This window comes from Microtus oregoni, unplaced genomic scaffold (genome assembly GCF_018167655.1).
Source record: "Microtus oregoni isolate MIOR12 unplaced genomic scaffold, Mior012 000071F_ref0000514, whole genome shotgun sequence".
NCBI classification, from domain to species: Eukaryota; Metazoa; Chordata; class Mammalia; order Rodentia; family Cricetidae; genus Microtus; species Microtus oregoni.
In genome coordinates this window covers 7802725-7822619 of record NW_024543978.1, presented here as the reverse complement: position 1 = coordinate 7822619, position 19895 = coordinate 7802725, and the positions used below count along the sequence as shown (strand labels likewise).

Sequence of the window (19895 nt, the reverse complement as noted above, 5' to 3'; positions counted from 1 at the left end):
TGCTTGACAAATGGGGGATGAGCAAGGAACAGGGCTATCCTGGAGAGGAATGTGCCCACACCAGGCAATCTTGAGCATGTGGACACCCATCCACTGGTGCCTGCCTTTGGAAATATTGCTTCTGTCATTATCATCTGGAACTCCTCGTTCCAACTGTGTGGCTAGTGTCAAGCTGACACTCTAAAATCTCCCAGGAATTGGCCCTCTGGTCATGTCTACTGGAGTGTTAACTTTATTGTTTTGAGGTGGAGAGGTCTGCCCACTGTGGACGACACCATTCCCTGGGCAAGGATCCTGGAAACTATAAAAAGGAGAACGCGAGCCAAGCCGCAGCAGCATTCATATCCCTGCTTCCCCACTGTGAACTTGATGTGACCAGCCATGTCAAGTCCTGCCTCCTTGACTTCTCTACACTATTGGTGTATACCTTGCAGTATGAGCTAAAGTAAACACTTTCTTCCTTAAGCTGTGTATTTGTATCACGGCAACAAGAAAACTAAGACCTGACATTTCCAAGCAATGTTTTTTTCTGTGTTCTGTAGCCCCTTGTAAAGCTGGGACAGCCTTCATGGACTGCCCAAGCTAGACCTCACTGTACAGCAACTCTGTCTGCACATGAGCATATGGTTCTGAGTGACCTTCCTCTAACCTGATGCTTCCATGCTTTTGTGGATGGATGTCTTCCGGGAATGCCATTGTCCCATCCTAGCAGAAATTCTCTTTGTTTTGCAATGCTGGAGGTGACTCTTACTTTTTAATGTGCAAGTATTAGAGAGACGGTCAAAAGCAGCCAGGATGATACAGGAGTATGGGAGTGTCTTATAAAGGAGAAGGCTCTAATTCTCTCCATCCACCCAAAGGCAACCCTGCACTACGGCTGCTAATTGATATTCCTGTCAATCATGCACATGGTTACTGACACCTGATGTGGGAGGTCCGCCTCCATGAGCTACAGTGACTGGCAGAAGCATGGAGGAACAAGGGAGCCTTCCCCTCTCAAACGGTCTCCAAGTGACTTCCAGAATCTTCTCCTTAAAAGACCATTCAGTCGTTTTACATTGTCCAGCACACAAACCCTTTCTTGTCATTTTTCCCCAAGGTCAGTTTTTTAAAAAAAATGATTCTTTCCTAGAATTGGATATTCTTCTAAAGAGTCAATGGGGGAATAAGAAGCCAGGCTTTGTGCTGTTCTCTACAAAACATGATACCAGTGTCACTTTATTCTTGTCGTTAAATAAATAAGCTTTCTAAAAATACCGCCAGATTGTGCTGGGCCATCTAAATATATTTGCAATACTGTGGCAAATAATTTGAAATGACTGCTATTTCCCAAGGTTTTCTTTTATATTGAAATTTTTATTATATTAAATATAATCTTATGTTAGACAATCAAATCACCAGGGTGTCCTTTCCATTCATCTTTTTCCTTTCTTCATCTCTCAGTTTGCATGCAAATGAGGATGAATATCACCAGATGCCACTGGTCAACAGTTGAGTTTTCTTTCTCTTTTCTTTCTGGGGGACTTCTGTTGAGGTCTGAAAAGGCCACAGAAGCTTCATCCAGGCTTAGTGCTCATCCTTCCCACCTTTTGATCTCAGAGTCCATTTTTAGGGAAAACTGCCCCCATGAAGCCCTGTGCTTTCTAATGCCATGTGGGGACATATTTTGGTAACTGTGCTGTTATGACAGGGACCAGAAATTCAGTCCAGCAACGGTAAAGCAACATATATAAATTAAACTATCTTTGAGTGATTGCTTATCTTTTTTGCAAGTTAAGTCTCATCAGCTGCAATGAGTTTTGATCTCCTGGGTGTGAAACTTAATATAATTTGGTTTTATTGAATGTACCAACATTATGTTTGAAGTCACTTAGGCTGAAGGCATACATACAGAGAATACCTTCATTTTTTTAAAAAATGCAGATAACCATCACTCTCAGCAGCAGGCTGACATCATTGTTGTTACCACCATCATAATTCCATCACCACCATCTTCATGACTACCATCTTCGTGATCACCATCATATGACCACCATCTTCATGACCATCAATATTATGACCACTGTCATCATGACCACAATCTTCATGACTACCATCTTCATGATCACTATCATATGACCACTGTCATCATGACCACCATCTTTATGACCACCATCATTATGACCACTGTCTTCATGACTACCATCTTCATGACCACCATCATATGAACACCGTCTTCATGACCATCATCATTATGACCACTGTCTTCACAACCACCATCATTATGACCACCATTTTCATGACCAACATCTTTATGACCACCATCATTATGACCACTGTCTTCATGACTACCATGCTCATGACCACCATCATGTGACCACTGTCTTCATGACCACCATCATTATGACCACCGCCATCATTATCACCATCATCACTGTCGCACTGTCATCACAGTCTTCACTGCCACTATTTGTCACCATCATTGTCATTACTGTTGTCACCACCACCACCACCATCATCACTACCACCACCACCAACACCACCACCATCATCATCACCACCACCACCACCACCACCAACACCATCACCACCACCACCACCACCATCACCACCATCATCAACTCCATCACCACTACCATCACCACCACCACCACCATCATCAACTCCATCACCACTACCATCACCACCACCACCACCATCATCAGGACCATCATCATTATCACCATCCTCTCTGCCTCTTTCCCTATACTTAGTTTTTCCTAGGCAAGGATGGTGTGTGAGGATGGCTTCACATCACGAACCTGTTCTTGTGCATGTGGCTCTAACTGCTTTTCTCTAAAGTTTCCCTCCTGTGTGGCCAGCCCCCTGCTGTGGCAGAGCCAGAGCGGACTGGGTTTCTCTTAAGATCCTGGACTCTTGTGCTGTGCTGGCCTTTCTGCTTTCTCAGTACCTAGAACAGAAGACAGTTGAGTGAAGGAGCCGTGGACAAGCAAATGGGTTGCTTTTGTTTTTTTACACTGGCAATGGATCGTCCAACTCAAACCAGCTTGAGTCAAGAAACTGCCTAGGCTCAGGCGAGAGAGCAATCTGGGGTTGGCCTCTGGGACCTAGTGAGGCTTGTCTAGCCCTCGCTCTCTGTGCATCTGTTCACCCTCACCTCCTTTGTTCCTCCAAGACAGTCTCTGCTTCTCTTTCTCCCTCCCTGAGAAGGTACCTTCTGCCAGCAGCTATTCCTTGCACATCTACTATGTGTTAGGAATTATTCTCCACCCAGAGGATCAAACAACTAAAATAATTGCCGCAAATTTTTAGCTCACCTCTATTGATTGGTCCATAAAAAATTTAATAGACTAAATTTTAAATTTTATTTTAAAAAATTTAAATTTTATTTTTAAAATTTTATTTTTAAAAATTTAAATTTAAAAGCCCAGAGGACTATGTCATTTTGGCTGCCTGGCTTGGGGGACCCACTAACCCCAGAATGGGTGAGAAGGTCACCTGCTGAGGACTAGAGGGGTTGAGCTGAGCAGGAGTGTGGCCCTTAAAGAAAAGTCGGTGTTGCCAACAGGATGGAGCGCGGAACTGTGAAGCAGGCAAAGCCGGAGACTGCCCACTACCGTGAATGATCCTCCGCGTGTGGACAGCTGGCTCTGCCGCGTGTCTCCCTCACCCTTTCACTCAGGTTTCCTCTCTCTTCTCTTTGACCTCAGCTCCAGATGAAGATGAGTGAGCGGGCCGCCTCACTGAACACCGTGGTACCCCTGCCCCGCAGTGCCTACTGGCAGCATATCACGAGGCAGCATAGCACAGGGCAGCTGTACCACCTGCAAGGTAAGCGGGTGCATCACCTGCAGTCGGGTGGGGCGGGGAGTCGTGCCCGACTGCTCAGAGGAGGGGCTGGTTAAGCTGTTGTCTGTTATCATGTTACCTCCCAAGTTGAGGACCTCCTCCGAGGCCTAGGATGCTGGATGTTTCATCTTTCTGGATGTCTGATCCCCACAGTTTGCATCTATTACGATGTTCTCAGGAATTTGTCTAAAATATTGATTCTTGGGCCCCTGGCCACAGCAGTCCTGGGCCCTGAGGTACCAGAAAGTGGCTCAGCCACCCGTCTATATAGGGACCCCCGTGGAGAGTCTGGTCAAGGGCTAGAGGCCAGAGCCTGGAAGCAGCCCTCTGGGATCAAGACTAATGTTAGGGAATCGCTAGTACAATTTTCCAGGACTTTGCCCAGACATTCTAAAATGGGAGGGGGTGGGGACTCCTCCAGCCTATAGCTTGAACAAGACCCCAGGTGCTTCTCCTGAGCACTCTTGGTAGGGACCATTGCTCCAGGACCCTCGGGCAGGGCAGGGGAGCCAGGCTTCACTTAGATCCCACCCATTCCTCTCAAGAAAGAAATCCTGTTAAGTAAGGCATTGGTCTGCTCACCAGAAGATCACAAGATCTCCCAGTTTAACACTGGACTTAAGACCTTTCTTATCCCTGAAATATGCCCTCTGACGTTTTACAGTGAGGAAATTAGCTTGCTCATCTCTGACTGATATATAAGCCGATTAAGAAACCTGTGTGGGGCATCCTTGCTGCAGGCCTTGGATGGTATGTCAGCTCCTGCCCTGGAAAGGTCTCATGCTGGACTGATCCTCCGTTTCTGGATTCATCTCTGTTTCTGTGACAAATACCCTACCAAGAGAAACATGGGGGGAGGGGGTCATTGTAGATGACAGTTCCAAGCTGTGGTCTACTTAGGGGAAGTAAAGGCAGGAACTCAAGCAGTTGGTCAGCATAGATCTACAGTCAAGAGCAGAGAGAAGACGCAGTGATCGCACTCTGAACTTCATTGTTTAATCATGTAGCTACGTTATTAGTATTGACTGTGCTTCTGGGAAGCGCTCTGTCCAGAAGGGCAGGCTTGTCATAGCTGGTTTTGTCTATTGTTTTCAGTGTCTTATGTAGGGTCACCATCATTATTGAAAGGTGGAATGTGAGAAACCTTGGGAGTCTTCTTTCTTCCTGAGGCAGGGTCTCATGTAGCCCAGGCTAGCTTCAAACTCCTTGTGTTGTCAGGAAGGACCTTGAACTTCTGATGCTTTTGGCTCCATAGCCTCGTTTCTGGGATTGGGATACCCATGCCTGAGGGATGGAACCCAGGGTTTTGTGTATGACGGGCAAGCAGTCTGACAATTGAATCACTTCCCCAGCCCTGTCCAGTCTTCATGACTCCATGTTCTCCATGCTGTGTTCACTACCTGGGACCTGAGTGCCTGGATGAACAGACAGGGGGAGGGGCTGACTGCTCAAATCACCCACATCGATGGAGTTTAAACTAAAGTTTCCTGGCATCTCTAGCGGTCAATCTGAGAATCACACAGACCTGGGAAGGATTTATCTAACTGGTTTGGGAAAAACAAGCCTCACTTTCTAAAATTTAGGCCTAGAATGCCCCCTGCTGGTAAGCGTGGGAATAGAGTTTTATTATCAGAGGCTCCGTCTGGGAGTGTTAGCTTTGACTCGTGTGCTACATTCATGGAGGTATAGCGGTTCATCTTCTCAGCTCCTCCCATTCTTTCCAGTTTCCCTCTAGGAACAGTCTTTCATGGTTAGGAGAATACAAAGCCAACGCGTGAAGCCTCCTTTAACATACAATCTGAGAAAAAGCCATGAAAGAGAAGCAGTCCACAAAATTTTGCTGGCCCGCATATCCAGAGGAGCCTCTCTGCAATGCAACAGATAAAACCATTAATAACAATATTTCACAACGTAGACAGTGGCAGCAATTTCACAATATGAACACTGGCAGAGAGCTCACAATTGCACCCTGCAAAGACAGTTCTGGGGTCAGGCCAGCGAGGCACCTCAGCGGGTAAATACACCTGACCCTGAGTCCAAGGCATCCTGGGACCCACACAATGGAAGAGAGTACTCAGTCCCTCAGACCCCGGCGTGTGTGTAGTGACATTTGTACACACGACAAACACTCACACGGAGTAAATAAATAAAATGTAAAACAAAGAAGTTACTGCCCGGGAGGCACCTAAGGCACTTGGATTTTAAAGCAACCCCTAGGAAGCCGCTCTTTTCTTCTGCTACTAAGAAATCAGTTATGAGAGGGGTCAGTGATGCCTCCGAGCTCAGCTGCCCAGCGAGGAGCTGGCGTTCTGGCTTCTTATCCACTACACACTCACTGACTACCGAGCTGCCCAGTGAGGAGCTGGCGTTCTGGCTTCTTATCCACTACACACTCACTGACCACCCAGCTGCCCAGCGAGGAGCTGGTGTTCTGGCTTCTCATCCACTACACACTCACTGATCCAGTGGCTGTTTATTGTAGCACATATATACTTTATGCTAGCGCCATGCTGGGTGGCAGGCGTGCCCGGGGCCCCTGCCCAGGCATGTATCTCCCGCAGGTAGCTTGCCATCGAATGAAGAGTCGTGAATGATAACTCAGTAGACACTGGTTTCAAAGCTGGCACACGTGAGTGTAACAGAGAGCATGTTTACACTGTCTCTACAGAGTCTTCACACAACGTGAGGCATAGTTATTGGCTATGTGAGGGTCTTGTTTAGATCAGGAGCTGTTGGAGTCCACAGCATTTACCCCAAGATTTTAAATACAGAAGAGGCAGCCATACGGAGGGTTAGAGAGATAAAGAAAAGAACTTCTTCCTAGACAGATCAGCAAAGGCAAAGGTCCCGAGACAGAAATGAGCAGGTTTTGGGGGGCAAATGAAGAGAGGGCTTGGATGATGGGAGCCAGTGGTCAAGATTTGCTGGCACATGAGGAGTTGAGGGTGCTGAGCACAGCTGTGCTGGAATCGACTGCTATTTTAATTCTAATACCGCAGAGAAATAGGAGCTCAGAGAAGCAGCCTGAAGGCGTCACACCGAGCTGCAGGGTGTCTGGCTTCGGCTGGAGCCTCTCTCGCGCGCCCAGTTTCCTTTCTATTATTCACATTCGCCATCTCCACCCTTCCCGCGTCAAAGCCCTTCGCTGCTCCGGGATTTTTCAGAATGCCCCGTCCCCACAAGAACTAATTGGGAAACAGAAAAACAATTTGGAGAAGGAGACACAGGGCGCTGTGGTCACTCCTCAGACAGTAAACCCGATTATGGCGTCGTGGGTGTGTTCTCTGTTGGAATCTACCCTATAGCCTTTATTTTCATTTTTCTGTCGGGGACCTCCATGGCTAAAGGTGACAAGTGTGGTCCATCCTCACCCTCATCCTCTCTGTTGTAAAGAATTGAGGATTGGGGACCCACAGCGGTCAATTCTTGCTGAGGATCCTGGGACTGTTAGTGGAGCAATGGGCAAGGGACCCGTGTTCTGAGCCCCCGGCAGTTTCATTACAGGATCCTTAGCAATGAGAAGAGACCCTGGCCCAGTGTGAGTCAGAGGCCCCCATGCAGAGATCAGAGTGCCCAGTGGGCCTGAGCCCAGCTTGTTCAGGTTCCTATCCATTTTCAGGAGGGTAGATTGTTGGAGCCGGGGCTAGGCTGGGGAATCTGTGTTGTTTTCTGCATATGCATGCTGACCCTCCTCCAGACACTGTGTGCAGTTAGGAGAGATGCCACAGACTAGCTCCTTCGTCCTGGGGAAAGATGACAATGACAAGCCAGACTTCCAGCTCATGTCTTCAGGATTGGGGGGGACCTGAAGCGAGTGAGGTGGGACAAAATAGAAGGTGGGACCTTTGTCAAGGTCACATGTGGTAGGAAATTCATCTGAGAGTTGTCTGAGGCCACCCCCAGTCAGCCATGCTGTGGCAGGCCAGAGCGTCCTGGGCTTGGGTGTGGACTCAGGGCCCGGTGCTATTTTTCCATCATCTCTCATGGGCTGCACATGCACAGAGGGGGTAGAAAGCTCTCCAGTTTATTTCCTGTCCCTAAGCCAAGCCCACATTTCAAGCCCTTTTAGCCACTGGCTTTCTCCTGCCCCATGTGGTTAGCAATAGTCAGTTTTTCTGGAAGCTTCTGGAGTTTAAGGAGTTGCTTGGTAAGGGCCTCACACTTGACTCAAGATGTGGATTTTCCCTGGATACCATGTCCAGGCTGTCTGCTCCCTGCAGGAAATTAATACCAAATCATAATAAAGACATGCCGGGATGGTTAGTCATAGAACCTCCTATGGATACTATGCTTCCTTGTTGCAGCGTGGGCATCAGAAAGAGACTAGAAAACATCTTCCAATTGTCTGGGAACAGAGAAGGGATTCCTGGTCTCTTAGGAGAGTTTAACACCCACACAACTACTGTGGGTTGGGGATTGGGTTTGGGTTCAGATTTGAGGCTTGTAAGTGTCCAAACTGTTGTATCTCTTTTTGATAAATATTTGTGTGTATATGTATTCGTGTCTTTGTGTGTAGTGTGCCTGCGTGTATGTTTGTGTGTATGTGTGACATCTGCAATGGTGTGTGTAGTGTGCCTGCGTGTATGTTTGTGTGTATGTGTGACATTTGCAATGGCGGCATGAATATGAAGAGGTCAGAGGACAGCTTTTGGGATTTTCTCTGTTGTTCCACCATGTGGATTCTGAGGGTTGAACTCAGATCCTCAGGCTTGGAGGCCATTTCCCAGTTCACTGGCCCCAGTCCCTTGGTTCTCTTCGGATCTGTTTTAATTTGGGGCTGTGATTCGGTAAATCGGCAAACTTTTACAGTCACAAAGACCTCGCAGTTCTCTTAATTCTCAGTAGGGCTGGGTGGAACAAATGTGTTCCCTTTCATCTTGTAGAAGAGGGAAATCATTTATATGTGTCATTACCTATGTTTCTACCCGGGTACAGGGTCAGAGAGGACAGGGTGAGGGGAAGGGGTGAGAGGAAGGGGTGAGGCCTAAGGACTCAGGCTGGGCTGTTTGTCAGCTGAAAGCCTTGGAGCCGCCTGGCACCGGCAACCTTGTCTTCTTGGCTCTGCGGTTCAGAACAATGTGGTTTTGAATGTGTGAACATCCATGCACCTCTTTTTGTGTTCCCCCTGTGTGACCACCTGCTTAGTCAGGTGAAATGCTCCATTGTGCCACTCATCACCAGCAGGTGGCAGCAAAGCATCTTGGTTTTCTATCATGGCTATCAGGCTGGATAAGCTTTGGGTCCTCCCAGGTCCCTTCCAGCCCAGGCTGATTCCTGATTTTCTTTATTATGCATCACAGGAATTCCTAGGCTCACTCATGGTGTTCCATTGTGGTTGCTTTGGTGCTGTTGGCATCTAGTTAGTCTTACTCTCTGCACTGTATAGCGGAACTGGGCCAATTCCTGTATTAACTGGAAAGGGTAGCATTTTGACTTGTTCACTTGGCTGGAAACTGAACTTGAAGTAGAGAAATGAGTCTTCTACTTAACAATGACCTAAGAAAAAGCATGATATGGTCTCATTTTGAGTCAGGTTTGCAAAAAGCACCTGCATCAAAAGTCCCCCCAGTCTCGGCGTTTCTCTCTCATTCCCGCTGAGAACTCTGTCCAGGACACTACTACTGCACAGGAACATTTAAGGACTAATACATTTGCTAACAGACTGCCCAGTGGGTGGCTGACTGCAAAGGCCAAAGGCAAATGATATGTTAATCACACACACCCTGGTGATGCTTATTTGCATATCACTACAAGCGACCTTAGGAATACCTTCCCCAAGAAAGAATTCTGGTAAACAGAATCAGTTGTGTTACTAGCCAATACGATCACCGGCTTTCTTGAGTGATAACGGTTTCTTCTTTCTAATTCTTTTTGTAAAAGATGTCACCAGCCCTCTGAAGCTTCATCGGACAGAGACTTTTCCCACCTACCGGTCTGAGCACTGACAGCAACTGCCAAGAGCTGTTAGTACGTCTGTGCTGCACTGCAGACCCTGCAGGAGGACACAGAGGGACAGCCCAGGAGAGAGCAGAATGAGGAAAAGCGGCTTCGCGTCCTGCTAATGTGTGGCCGTGGGAAATGCTACGATACAACATATGTAGATATATATATTTTTCCCTTCTGTTTTTCTTTTTTTAAAGACACGGTCCTAGCCTCGCCAAAACATGCTGGATAATATTGACCCACCCGGTGTTTACAGTTGGACGGAAGGAGTCAGCGTCACTGCTGCAGACTGATTTTCTATTGTAGACAAGCCCCCCCCCCCGCCCCTCGAGCATCTCTGAGTCTGTCTTTTTGTGGAGTTGTGCTATTTCCTTTGTAAATGTTTCAGCTGTATGACAGTCGATATTGACAATAAAATGCCTCTTCATCGTTGATTATCTCTTCACACACTATCCCCCAGTGACTGAGGCTGTGTGTGCCTCTGGTGCATCCACGAACTCCTATCTGGCTGTATTTTCAATGAGTTAAATTAGTATTTTCACTGATTCTTCTTGCAAAAGAGTCCTTTCAAAGGACCCTTTAATATTCTTCCTAAGACGACAGTCCCTCATCCTCCTTAATGCCCCCTCGCCACCCAAAAACCTTTCTTTGGAGTAGAATGTTGGTTTAAGGCATTTTAAAATAAGCAACCGTTGCTATGCATGTGGTCCTTGGGTTCTGGTGATAATTTTCTCTATCCTTGGTGTTTCTGGAGGGTGGGTGCACTGGGGACAGAGGTCTGCGTTGTGTTTGATGCAGGTGGGCACAGCTGTTCACTCATTCATTAAGCTGGTCTAGAATCTACGAGTTCCCAGGGCTCTGCTGGACTCTGGGGATGTAAGCGCCAGGACTCAGGTTCTGTTGTCAAGAACTTTACTTCCAGAGGAGGGCATCAAGGAAACAAAGATGCCAGTAGAGCACTAAGTGGCACCTGCTCCAGGGGCCTCCAAGGGCGATGGGCTTCTAGAGAAAAGGTCATCCTGTTCCCCAGGCTGTGTCACTGGGGAGATGCCAGAGGAGAATTGAATCTTGTAAGTATTTGAGGCTATGTTCCTGCAAGGCTGGACAAGCAAGCAAGGACACCCCGTCACCACGGCTCTATCCAATAGCAGTTGCCAGTAAAATACAAAGCAAGATTCCTAATTAAACTTCAAGTTAGCAGGGCTTTTTATGCTGGAAGTGAGGTCCAAATACCACGTGGGACCAGGTTATGTTTTACAGTGTCCATTTTATATCTAAAATTCAAATTGACCTTGATGGTCTGTGTGTTCTTTTTCTGAGTCTGACAACTACAATGTCCAGTTTTCGAGCTGTGCCTGACACATAGCCTGCACCCCTGATAGATGTATGTCAGATGGACACATAGAAAGAGAAGGACAGATGGAAATAGAAGCTTGGCATATCTCGGGATGGGATTCTTTTTATACGGGAAGAGTATTTACCTTGCATGCATGCTGTTCCACATCGGGACCCTCTGAAGTTATTATTTTTCAAGGGAAAAAAAAATAACTAGAATATCAGAAAATTGTAGAGGCCCCCACAGGAGCCTTAAAAATCCCATTAATGTTCGAGCCTTTCTAGAAGGGCGCAAAGGGGAGACGGACGCCAATTATAACCCAGTGTCTTTGACCTTGTTAAAAATCCAGCCCTGTTCAGGTAAACCTGCTGTGTGGGAGAGAGCTGGGATCCCAAGGACACTACTGGTCTGGGCTTTTCTCGGGAGGTTGAGAGATCTCAGGAGAGAGTATTGAGTTCAGCTAACAATGTGTAGATCAGGGCCACAGAGGTTGCTTGGTGCTGAGGGCCTCCCCAGAATGCATCTGCACGTTCTCTGCACATTTTTTTTTTTTGTGTTCTCTGCACATTCAATGTGTTCTCTATGTTCTCTGGCCTCTATGCAGCCTTTTCTTACATTATGTTTGCTCTTCCTTTTCCCGGATGTATCCATCTTCATCCCTGAAAAATGTGGTGTGCCATGCACATTTAGTGCCTCTCTTACTGCTCTTTTTTTCCTAACTATACCTGGCTTTTCTTTTCTTTTCCTTTGCTTTTCAGTCAGTCTCATAAGCGATTCTCCCAGATTCCCTTGGCCTTGACAGACAATGAGGAGATTAAGTTGAGAAGCAGATAAAGGAAAGGGAATGAAAGAAATAATTATAATTTTAATGAAGTCGAAATTGCCAAAGCAAGTCTCAAGCTAATGCTGTGCAGAGAAGTGTTACTGAACAGTTAGCAGCAAGCGAGGTCTCTCTGGAGATCTTCAGGGAAAGAACTGTGGGTAAGAAAGAGACTTTGGTTAGGGCACTCTGGCCCTGGCTCCCATTGTAAGCATTTAGTCCTTTTGGGTTGTTTACTTCCTCCAGCAGCTCAGTGAAGTACATAGAGTTAGCATCCCCACTTTCCTGCCTCCCGCCCGACAGTCTCAAGCAGCGTCCTTAAACTAACCAGATCCGTGATCACCTACCTTGAAAGCAGAGACACACAGACAAAAACGAAGTACTAGCCGGAATGGCTTGCATTTCTGGGCTTCATTCGGGTACTAGGTGTTAGTTTAGACTCACTGGTGGCCATGCCTTGTTACACACACTGGGTTACTATGAGCATTGCGCTCCTGAAATCAGAAGCCTAATTCCCGGGCTTGAAGTATTTAAGTCAGTTGTTCAGGAAACCAGGAAAAGACACTAAAACTAATGTGCATTTATATGAAGGGATATTCTATTACTGCGGAAGCACATTAGAGAGGGGATACAATTTGTGTGTGCGCGCGCATGATGCTAGTGGGGTGCGTGGACACAGATGGTGGGGCCAGAACGGGTGGTGTCTTCTCCCACCATTATGACTTTACTGCCTTGAGATGGGGTCTCTCACTCTACCAGAAGCTCGTGGGACCTATCTTCTCTGACCCCCGTGACCTATCTTCTCTGACCCCAGTGCTGGGTTACAGGCACACACAACTACACCTAGCTTTTTATATGCCTTCTAGGGATTCAAACTCAGGTCTTTACATTTGTAGACCAAGCACTTCTGCCAGCTGTACCATCTCCCCATCCCCAAAGTTCCAACTTTTAGAGAAATATTCCCTTAGAGCCAGAACACACACACACACACACACACACACACACACACACACGTTGAGGTTTTCCTCGTCACATTTATTTCCCTTTCCTAATGAGGTGCTGGGATCTGTAGATTGAATTTTGGGGTGGAGGTCTGACCGTTCATGCTGGCTCATTTCAACGCAACCTCCTTGAATCATTTGCTCTGATTTGGTCCAGCTGGTGACCACTTAGCTGAATCTGTGAGAAAGGAAGGTGCTGCCGTTCACACTGTCTCCATTGCTAGGACATTCATTCCGTGGATGGAGGTGGAGCCCAAATCTACCCTTTGGACTCCCATCTCCAGATAATCCCAATGAACTTAGTAAATGTTACCAAACCTTCTTAAAGGAACCTGAATGGGCGACTGAAATGGTGAGGGCTTGTCAGCATCAGATAAACTTAGCCTCAAAGGCCACCAGCTAGGAGTTCCGTTGAAGACACTCATGGGGTTGAGGGGCGCGGGGGGGGGGGGGGGGGGGAGGGTGAGATCAGCTGGATGTGCCAAGTCTGAACTGAGGACTCAGGGAAGAGCCCCCAGATTCCTCTCTAGCCATGAGCACTGAGAATTTCCTCACCCAGGTCCCGAGATGACAGCGTGTAGAGCTGCACACAAGCCAGGAAGATGTGTGGTAGCTATGGCTCTCCAAGTGTCACCTGCGTGGCATTTTCAGTACCTCTGCAGTGTTTGTTGCCATAACAACTAATAAGGAAACTTGCTTTGGCTCTCTTTGATGCCCCGAGATGCCTGAAGTGCAAAGCTGCCTGCACTGCTCTTTTCTGAAAGAAAAAAACCCAGGAGAAGCTTCTGGAGAAAGCACAGCTGGGAAAGGCAAGGCTGAGAAGGAGGTGAGGATCGCATTGCTGCTGAGGAAGGTGTTGAGCCACCACCAGCCATCAAAGCCTGCAGGTCCCCTCCCTTCCTCCACCCCTGAATACAGCAATAAGCTCTTTGCCTTTGGTTCTTGGTGGTACCGGCTTCCTCTGCTTCCTAGAGCGGGTGTAGCTGAGGTTCACAGATACTGCGGGATGTATTTTTGCTCCACATGTTGCCAAGACTTCACTGCTCCTGCTTGAAGATCTATGGCGTTTTCATGTTTGCATTGCTCACATTAGAAACCCTACAGGGCCAAGGACCCTGCTTTATCAGCTGGTTGGGGATTTATTTTCTCAGTATTCACTCCCTAGGCCCGGCAGGAGCACGAATGAGGTATGAAGTTTGTGAAGTCCAAGCTCCAATGCCAGGAAAGAAGGAGGATCAAATGAGAACTGGATTTGAAGAGATTTCCAGGAGCTAAGGAGAATGAAGACATAATTTATTCACCAGCAGTCAGAAAATACCCATTGACATGTGAGACACACACACACACTCACAAAACCATACACAGGCTCAGTCCCCTGAGCTTAAAGATACATACACACATACATACACACACACACATAACCACACACAGGTTGAGTCCCCTGACCTTGAAGACACACACACACACACACACACACACACACACACACACACACACGCGTGCACGCACACAACCACACATAGGCTGAGTCCTCTGACCTTAAAGTCGTTTGCCAGAATAATTATGCAACAGATTTCATCACAGTATATTTTGGGGGTCCCTGGAAATTCAGTCTCAGCTATTTTGTGCTAACATAATGTTCCATGTCAGTCATGTTTTTGTGGGGCCTACGGCAGCCTGGCCACTCATGTGGGGCCCAGGGCAGTCTGATCACACATGATGGGGCCCAGGCCATGTGGGGCCCAGGGCAGCCAGGCAGCCCTGGATTCCAGGAAAAGTCATACGCCTGTACTGTCTAGGAATAGACCATCCAAAGGACATTTCTAACATTCCAACCATTGTAGACAGGATCATCTGCCAGCACACACTCACGGATTTTCACCAGGACACTCCTAGACAACTGCCAGCCAATCAGGGGTCCTGAACCTTAGAAGTCCCTCACCCCTACCTTTGCTACTTTAAAAACTCAACCCTAACTGAGCTTGGGGCTCTCTGATCAGTCCAGTATGTTAGACACATGGAGTCCAAGCTTGCAAACTTGTATAAGAATAAAGGCTCTTTGCTTTTACAGACAGGACTCAGTTGCCTGGTTGATTTTGGGGGGACTCTGTGATCTGGGCATAACAGTTTTAGCTGACTCATACCTGATACTCAAATCCGTACCATGTTGTCTAAACATAAACTTGTCCCTGTGACCATCTGTACTCAACAGAGGTCCCGATAGGAAGGATCTGCAAACTCTGAGGCCAACCTGCACTGTGCTTTCCTAATAAAAGTTTTCTTGGCACACAGCCATGCTTGCTTATTTAGACAATGTGCATAGAAAGCTGCAGCAGGATGCCCTTGTACTCTAGACTGGAACTCTTGGTACTCTACTGCTCAGAGCAGAGACCTTAGCCTACAAAATTCTTATCCTCATCTACTTTTTCCAAAGTGACTAGTTATCTCTAAGGGGAACTCCAGACCACCATGGATTGACAACTGTAAGTGTGTAGTGCTGGCATCCATACCTTGGGGGTAGCTAGCTGCTCTCTGCTAGGACTTGAGAGCCACCCACCAAGAGGAAGATCATGTCTGGCACTGGAAACCTAGCTAAATACCCAGAGATAGTGAAGTCATGGGTCTTAAAGGAGATTCTACACTCCTCAGTATCCTAAGGCAGCATAATCCCTGTTGGAGGGAAGACCACTTGTTTCCTGGCCACCTGACAGCTTAGACCTGAAATAACACCCAGAAACTATATTATTTAAATTACTGCTTGACCCATTAGCTCTAACTTCTTATCGGCTAACTCTTATAGCTTAACTTAAGCCATCTCCATTAATCTGTGCATCACCACGAGGTCATGGCCTACCAGCAAAGTTTCAGTGCCTTTGTCTCCAGTGGCTCCATGGCTTCTCTTTGACTCCACCTCCTTTCTCCCAGCATTCAGTTTAGTTTTTTCCGCCTACCTAAGTTCTGCCCTATCAACAGGCCAAGGCAGTTTCTTTATTCATTAATGGTAATCACAGCATACAGAGGGGACTCACACATCAAATCCCTAACTATAAATATTTGATCTTATATCCACAGATAAGTATACTCCTAGCCTCTCATTATGGAAGCTTCTTTTTGCAACAGATGGAGACCATTCCAGAAAAACACAATCAAAATACAGAATTGTGGAGCTCGGTCACAATGCATATATTTACAAAACACTCCTGCCCCTAAGGCTCAGGGAACATTGCAGAAGAGGATGGAAAGATTGTAAGAGCCCAGGAAGCTTGCTGTGAGACTGTATCTCGTAGTAATGTCAGACTACACCCTAAGGCTTCGCCAGCATCACTGACTAACAGGAGCTGAATAAGGACATCGGCAGACTTGCCAAAGTGAACAGGGCCTTCACTCCATACAAAACATCACAGGTTTTTTGAGAGTCAGAGAAATGGTCTTTCCCAGGCAAGAGCACACCAATTGGTTACCCAGTACCCATGGTCGGCACACATGTAATAACTTTGTATGGACTGAGCGGGTTGCATTTATTTAGGAATGCATATGTATGTGTGTATTAATAACAATTAGTGGGAAAAGGTGCCATGAATTTGAAAGAGAGCAAGAAGGAGTATCTGGAAAGGTTTGGAGGGAGAAAATAGAAAGGGAGAAATGACATGACTGCGTTATCTCGAAAGTAAAACAAACGAAATAGAATATGACGCAACGGATTTAATTGGCACCGGAAAGGATGCTACACCAGATACAGTGTGGCTAATAAGAGGCGGTGGCAGACCACAGGGAGCTCAAGACACATTTGCTTCCGGATCTCCAATATTCCAAGGCTCTACAACCATGGCATTCTAGTCAAGCCGCCTAGAGAATCTTCAACACAGGAGTGGATTTTCCGGGTAAGTTCAGCTTTCAGAGCCCAGATTTATCTTAAGCCTTGTCTGGGCTGGGTCTCAGGAGTCCTGAACTAGTCCTGGGATAGACTGGCTCCTTAAGGCTAAAGCAAGTTCCAGGGAGCAATGGGCCCTGTTTCTTCCTTTTAAGTCAATCATTTTCGTGCTCCTGTGGGAGTGTCCCACCTGGGGCCCGTCTTCACTTTTTATTATTTTCTGCCTAACCACTTATTAATTGACCTCAGCTGATGACAGAAACTGGGTAGCTCCTATTTTTCAGAGGTGCCTCAAACCAGCTGAAGTGATTACACAGCACTCCCCAAAGCATTTATTTCCTTATCACTGGGCTTCTTTGAGAGCCCTGGGAAGCAGAGAAAGGGAGAGGAGCTTTTGGTGATCAAAGGGAGCTGGCCCCCAACTTTAGCTGTTATGCAAATTTCCAGCCTGATGTCTGCGGGACACTTTGAAGATAAGAATCACAGACTCTCACGGGAGGCTTCAATGGGACTTCCGATGACTCTGTGGTGTACAAGTCAAGGAAGAAAAGAGCAGCGAAGGACAGCAGAAGCCTCTCTCTCCAAAGGCTTAAAAGCCAGCTGCTATCTATGGTCCTCTCTTGCCAGGGGGATATACAGGTTAGGAGCAGGCAGGTCAGACAGGGGCCAGTTGGGATTTCCCTTGTTGCATTCCAGAAAATGTCCTTTAAGGTTTTTGGGGTGTGTGGTGTGTGTGTGTGTGTGTGTGTGTGTGTGTGTGTGTGCATGCGTGTACCTTTTGGTATATGTTGAGTCAAACTGAGGCAGGATAGAGAAATAGGGATCCACTTCCCCTTAGACCAAGGTTCAGAGCATTTCTCTTTCTAATGAACCCCAACTCCTCCTTTTCTTCCTCCTCCTTCTCCTTCTTTTTTAAAGATTTATTCATTTTTATATACATTGGTCTGTGTGAAGGTGTCCTCAGGTCCTCTGGAGCTGGAGTTTCAGACAGTTGTGGGCTGCCATGTGGGAGCTGGGAATTGAACCCAGGTCCTTAGCCAATAGCAAATAGCCAATGCTCTTAATCCCTGAGCCATCCCTCCAGCCTTCTCTGAGTTTGCTTCTTACAGGCTCATCCCAAAATTCTTTTCTGTCTCAAAGCCAGGGATCTGGGTTTGGCCTAGTTGGGGGGAGGGGTCACTAAAAGATTGGAGGAACACCTCAGGCCTTTGAGGTATGCTTCTCTCCCCGACACCACTGCCAACTAGCCCACCCTTTGCTTCATGGCCTTGGAGCCTCACAGTGCGTGAACCTCACAGTACCTGCCACAGGGCGCTCAGCTCTAGTTGCAGTTCCCGGGAGCCAATTGCCTGGTGTTGATTGTTGCTGAATCAATAGCTTTAACTAGTTAGGGATGGGTCCCCCGAGGGCAGGTGTCTTTGACCTCAGAGGCGGTCATTAGAGGGTACTGTGTAAGCTGCCTTAATTGCCACAGGCTTGCTAACTGCCCTCAGGCAGCGCTCACTGAAGCAGTGGCAATCGCAGGGAGCTCACTGCCCTCCTCTTCTGCTCATATTGTGCAGGAGAGGTTTACTTGAGGCAGGCAGGGAATGGGGAATATTCTAGTACTGAGATAGAGCTGAGGCTCTCCTGAGGGAGTCAAGGTGTGAAGGCCTTAGGAGCAGGGCAGAAGTGGCAACTTTGAACTTTCAGATACGAGCATTTCAGCATCTTTGAACCACGCCCACTCCTTGGTACAAAAGTGAACCAGAGGGGTTGAAGCTTCAAGTTGAACGGCAAACTAAAACATAGATGAAGGACCGTCCATACAGCTAGCCATCCCTTCCGGAGCAAAGGCTAAGGAAAGCTAAATGGTGAGACTGGGATCATAAATCTGCCTAGCTCTCTACCGTCTCGAACATCCTTCCTGAGTTTGCGGCTACGAGAAACAATTTTAGCTGACACAAAATGAAGACGAACAGTAATAAAATACAGTTGAGTATTTCTTGCTCTATAGGCCGGGAAGGAGAAACACAGTTGCTGCTGCCAAGGTTTACATCCTGCTGGGCAGAACGCCTTTCACACGCTCCTCAGTGAACCAAGATTGGAGGTCCCTGTTTTTGAGTTTTCTCTTCCAGTATCCTCACCTGGACCCTCCAAGGTGTAGTTTTATAATAATCCATGATTCATATCTCTCCCCTTACCCTTCCTTTGAGAGAGTGCTCTAGAGGAGTGATCCTAACGCTAGGCTGTCTTTCTCTCCAGAGGACTCAGGTAAGTCTCTAGTTCATGGCAGCAGCTTTAGTTGTGGGGAGACTCCCAGCTGTGTGTGGGAAAAAAAAAAGGTAGCTGGGAAACTAAAGGCTGAGTCAGGGAAACGGGAGTCCACAGACACTGGGGAGAAAGCATTTGTCTAGCTAGGGAATTTATTTGAACCTAGACCATTGTTAACACCTCGAACTGTGGGTCCAAGGGTCCCCAAATTTTCATGGCTTTTCTTTCGTATTTCTGTTTTATTAGGTATAAAAACTCAGGATGTGCAGAATTTTCCATTTTTTTAAGTGTTAGAAGCAGATACAAAGAGAATCTTGTGCAGTTGTAATTTTTCGGAGACTATGAGGACAGGAAAAAATATGTCTGGGGGCAAAGTTATTGGGAGGCCCTACGTTAAACCTCTCCGGTTAAATTGAGTTGCTACCAAGACCATTGGTTATACAGATTGTACAGTGGCCATCAATGTTATTCTGAGAGACTGGGAGAGGTGGCACCCAGGGATCCCATGATTCCTGGGATGGGGGAGGGGCGGGGGATCTTCAATTTCGTTTGCTCTTTTCATCAATTCATATTTTGCATCCCCCACCTTCACTGATCTACTCTGAGACTTTAAAGTGTTGGGGCCTGAATTAATCTTCTTTAGCTGACAGCGTGGGAAGTTTTATCATAGACCTGACAGTCCAGTAAATGCCTTTGCCCGGATTTTATGAATAAATGGAGAATGAGCTGGAACTTGACTGCGGCTATCTGGATGCACCAAACATCCCGCAACCTTGGTCTCTCCGTGAAGGTCCCTTCAATCAGTTTCTGTTTTTTTCTTATTCATCACCCTTCATACAGAAA

General features: G+C 47.0%; 1 protein-coding gene across 1 annotated transcript in view; it reads left to right on the top strand.

Annotated features, from left to right (window-relative positions):
• The window catches only part of Dok5 (docking protein 5), a 148152-nt gene extending 137949 nt beyond the window's left edge, over window positions 1-10203 (top strand). Inside the window, exons 7-8 of the mRNA XM_041641795.1 lie at window positions 3690-3810; window positions 9709-10203. Of these exons, the coding sequence (XP_041497729.1) occupies window positions 3690-3810; window positions 9709-9773 (186 nt within the window). The 3' untranslated portion in view covers window positions 9774-10203. The remainder of the gene's footprint in view (window positions 1-3689; window positions 3811-9708) is intronic.
• Window positions 10204-19895: the final 9692 nt, after the last annotated feature.